Consider the following 4,593-nt stretch of genomic DNA (forward strand, 5'->3'; position numbering starts at 1 on the left):
GACATTTCAGTCAGAAGAGAAAAGTCATTGTTGATTTGTTTTTTTATGCTTTAACAAACAAAGTAAACAAAACACTCAGTTCTCATGACTGAATAAACATTAGTACCTCATTAATTTTTTAAGTGTTACATTTCTGAGTGTGATTCTTTTCTCGAGAATTACATAGTGCCCTTTTCAAACACTTGCATTTCTGATTATCGGAATCCATGTTTGTTCTCCCCAAGTCTCCCAATCTACATAGTAGTTGAAAAATGTGGTGTAAGTGCATCTAGTTACTACAAAATAAATGTAGTGGATTACAAAGTACAATATTCCCTCCTTAATATAGTGGAGTGGAAGTAAAAAAAAATGGCAATACATGGAAATACTCAAGTACCTCAAAATTGTACATCAGTATTGTCCTCATGTAAATGTACATTACTTCACTGGCTGTCAACAAGCTGTAGATTAGTAAAAAGTTAATTTTCTTCTGAAGTCTAGTGAAACAAGGTATCCATACATACATGGTGTAAAACACAAAATGTTTAGAAACGATGTACTAGGTCCATAAAAGGATTCTTTGTAATCTACTCCATAACTACTCCCCATAAATCTGTTTTATTAAGTTACTCCCTGCATTATGGAAAGCACAGTACGTGCTGATACTCCTGACTTGTTCTTGGCACACTCTCATGAAGTCAGCAGTTTAAATCTAGGCACATGTCCTCCCTGTTAGTAATGTTGATGCTGTCACTTAGGCTTTGACTGGAGTGACTAAAAATGGCCCTGATTATGTTATGACTCATATAGGAGGACAGGGAAGTGGCGACATTTGGAGGGATCAAGTTATTGGGTTTCACAAACGGGCGCCAGTGATTGTCCAGACTTTAGGAGACTCCTGTAACAATGCAGAATATTACGGGTATATATGGGGAAGATAGTTCATAGATGAGTCACCACACATAAAAGCCATACAGATGTTCGGGATCTTGAGGAATATTCCAGCATAAGTATGACATTCTGACTTGGAATTACAGTAAATGGAGTAAAAATACTGAAGCGCTGTGGATTTTTTTTTTTTATTTGTCATTCATACACAAGTAAAAATATTTTTGGGAGCACAATCACACCGGAACAATTTACATTTTAAGTCAAGACAGAAAAAAAAACCTTGTTGAATCTATTGTTTATGTCCTGAACAAACCTGAAAGCACATCCAGCTTCATCATTTGTTACTGTTAGATGCTGCCATGACAGTTAAAATCTCTTGCTATACAAGATTAATTACCCTGCTGTTAAACCAAAGAACTTTCTGAAATGCCTCAGCAAGCAATACAAAAAAATGAATTTTCAAATCCTACAGCAGTTATCCTTTAAAGACATAGGGGATTACTCTGTTAAACTTTATTCAATCATTTAATCTAGCTCCAGTCACCCCTGTCTTACACTGTGGTTAAAGAAAGAAAATTCTTTGGTCCATTGTAGAGGATCAACTGATATTTTCAAAAGAGCTGTCATCAAAAAATGTCTCAAGGAATGCCCAGTGGGATCGTAAAGGAGAGATAATCTCCCACCTCCCCCCACTCAGCTCTGAAGTGCTGGAAAATAGTAATCCAAGTTGTGAGCACTGCTACCCATAACAGCAACCCCAGTGCTGACCGCTTCACATCTACAGGAAAAACACAAAGCAGATAATTGCTTGGCATTAAAACAACGGTGAGAACACTGATATACCACATCATGCTCTTGCTTTGCCAACAGGCTTAAAAAACATCAAGTTCAAAGAACTGGAGATAAGTAGCTTGATTGAAGTTATGAGAAAGGTGTAGCCAGAGATGTGTGAGGTATACTTTGTCCTACTCTATGGGCTATATGGACTAAATTAGTGTTGTGATAATTCTCACAGCACTGTATTGATATAAATATGACAACAATATATACTTAGCTATTGTACTATATGGTATATTATATATGGTACATATGATATATCATGCATGAAACAATAATTTCATTAAATCATTGCTCAACCCTACTTAAGAAGCAAGTTTTGTTTTGACCAAGAATGTGGTATTAAAGGAATTAAGAGAGCTGAAAAGATGTCCTAATATCCTAAGTGGCAGTTCTGTCACTTACAAGCTTTTATCTGGAGCTGCTCAGTGTAGGTTGGCTTGAAAAAGGCCTCCCGGAAAAACCAAACAACATTGACCAGCCATAGGAATGGGAGAAACGCAAATCCAGCTGAAGAAAAAATTTAGAAAATTAAAAACAACTTAAATAACAATACAATTTCATTTGAGCTAATATACCCGAGATTTGCTCATGCTTTCCTTTACAACAGCTGCCCAGTTACTTGAACTAGATTAATTTTCATCCCTCTCATCTTAATAAAACAGATATATAGAACATATATAAACAATTTATAGAGGCAGTTATTACAACTACTGGTATGTATCCAGAACTTACAAATCAAAGTGGAGTGGAAACAATAAGAATATTAATGTCATTCTAAAAAGTGTATCTGTAACAGTAATTCAAGTACTTTCACCTAAATAGTATTTTCTGCAAAGGCTGAGTTTCTCCTCGTTTGGGAGTCGTTCCAGGTTCATCGTGAACTCTTGTTGATCTTGCTGCAAAACAAACAAACAAACCGGTTACAGTGCAGCTGGATACAGCAACCCAAAGACATTAAACTTTTGCCACAAAGGCGACGTCTACGCTTGATACGGGATTATCTATTGTCTTGGACATGATTAAGGTAAAGTCATCCAATATAAAGTGTATAATATCCAAGCACTCGAGCCGCCTCTTAGCGCTTGCTGGCCTGGTTAAAATGGTCATATGACTCGAAATTCACCTCAGGCTAGCATTAGCATTTCGATATGTTAGCAGTACGCCCGACTACTACAAACAGTCTTAGCAGTAACTTATATCGATCTCCAGCATCCGTGTGTAGTAGTTATAATGTTTCTCACAGGCTACCATACTGTACATTCATGTGATGAATTACCTGGTGATTTTAAGCCAAAAAAAAGTCAGAGAATGGTCGCCAATACACCTAATAGAAAAAAAACAATCAAACACCACTTCCTCCTTCTTCTTCTCCTGGATCACATTCTTCTTCGTCTGTCTCCTTTGTTTGTTGCAGCAGGCACGCGCTAACCTGCGCCACATACCGCCACCTACAGCAGCGGCGTGAGTGACATGCGCAGTTTAAAGATGGCTGGCCCTGAGTCATCAGTGTGTTACTGCGCCCGTACGGCGTCATTCTTCCAGTCTTTATCTGTAACAATCCTGTAATACTCCCTCACTATCTGGACCTTTGATGTTTATCTTGTCCTTGTCCGGTGTGACACATATAATCTTGATTAAGAAGTCCATTCCTTGAAAACTCTAATAATGCTTTAGTTAAGATTATTTTGCCGTAAATTCTGTGTCCTCGCAGTACTCTTTACACACTTTTTTTCTAACTACACACAAGTGTTCATCAAGTGCCCCAATTTTGCCGTCTGTAAACACACTCCATTTTTATCTTCTGAGCTGCAGGTGGCGATTCGTTTATTATGTCCTTCGTTCACATGGGTTGAAACAAACACAAAGAAATAAAGATGTGAATTAAAATCATCACCATCACTCATGATTTCTGTCTCTCTCAACTTTTTGAGTAACAATAAGGATGCATACTGCCATCTGCTGCATTGCTGCAACTGTAGGCCCCATTGCATAATAATCTCCCTCTAGATGTTTATTATGACTGATCTGATTGTTGATTGAACTTTCTTTGCCATAGACTATACCACTTGATCTGATTTGATTGTGATTTAATTTCAGAGCCTTTTCTTTTTTTTCAGTTTACTGTCACTGAAGCAATTTTAGATAAACAGGAGAAATTACCTAATCCTTCCCCATTCTGCTGAACTCTTCTATTCCCAAGTCTTACCGTTCTAGCTGTGGGAAAGAATTATATAAATCTTATCTGATGAATCTCACCTCCATAAGAGTTGTCAATCAAATAAATCAACCATTTAAAAGCTTTAGATAAAACGTCAAAACTACAACATACATTTTGACTTTTTATCCCATAATTATGACATTATACCTGATAATTTCAACATCCTATAATTATATTTTTTCCTCTTAATTATGACTTTTTTCTCATAATAATTACTTTATACCTTATAATTATGATAATGTTCTTATAATTATGACTTTCTGCTCATAATACGGATTATATACATCATAATTATGAGTTTTATCTCATAGCGGTGACTTTATACGTCCTAATTATGACTATATAATAATAAATTCATAATTTCAACTTCTACCCCATAATTATGTGATATGACTTTTCAGTTCATCAACTTTGAGTTTTTGAGTTTGAAAGGGTAGGATTAAAAAAAACCTAAGCTGAATAACTCAGCATGGTAAAAGCATGGCCAATAATAAGAAACACTTCTGGCCATCATCAGCGAGCAGTCTGATACTAAGCAGTCTGAGATGTAATGCGTCTGAAATTTCTGAATGGAGATTAGACGTACTATCACCGCCAGAGGTCGACCCACTCCTTCCTCTGGGGACTCACCGAAAAAACTCACTTTCCCTTGCAGCATTGCGCCT

At 36.6% G+C, this 4,593-nt stretch overlaps 1 protein-coding gene across 1 annotated transcript; it reads right to left on the bottom strand.

Moving 5' to 3' along the window:
- Positions 1 to 1,042: 1,042 nt before the first annotated feature.
- Positions 1,043 to 3,130, bottom strand: psenen (presenilin enhancer, gamma-secretase subunit). The gene is made up of 4 exons (XM_037073869.1): positions 2,987 to 3,130; positions 2,525 to 2,606; positions 2,113 to 2,217; positions 1,043 to 1,648 (listed from the first exon to the last, which is right to left on the bottom strand). Exons 2-4 carry the CDS (start codon positions 2,583 to 2,585, stop codon positions 1,509 to 1,511), a joined length of 306 nt encoding a protein of 101 aa, XP_036929764.1. The 5' UTR covers positions 2,586 to 2,606; positions 2,987 to 3,130; the 3' UTR covers positions 1,043 to 1,508.
- Between the last annotated feature and the right edge of the window lie 1,463 nt (positions 3,131 to 4,593).

The sequence above is a fragment of the Acanthopagrus latus genome, chromosome 17, assembly GCF_904848185.1.
Source record: "Acanthopagrus latus isolate v.2019 chromosome 17, fAcaLat1.1, whole genome shotgun sequence".
In the NCBI taxonomy this organism is placed as follows: domain Eukaryota; kingdom Metazoa; phylum Chordata; class Actinopteri; order Spariformes; family Sparidae; genus Acanthopagrus; species Acanthopagrus latus.

What these genes read in the sequence shown, in the direction of transcription:
- psenen (XM_037073869.1), bottom strand. Translation starts at nt 2,585, where the DNA reads ATGAACCTGGAACGACTCCCAAACGAGGAGAAACTCAGCCTTTGCAGA. An exon ending in TTGCAGAAAATACTATTTAG is followed by an intron (nt 2,218 to 2,524) that starts GTGAAAGTACTT and finishes TTTTTTCTTCAG; the next exon opens with CTGGATTTGCGTTTCTCCCA. An exon ending in GCAGCTCCAGATAAAAGCTT is followed by an intron (nt 1,649 to 2,112) that starts GTAAGTGACAGA and finishes TTTTTCCTGTAG; the next exon opens with ATGTGAAGCGGTCAGCACTG.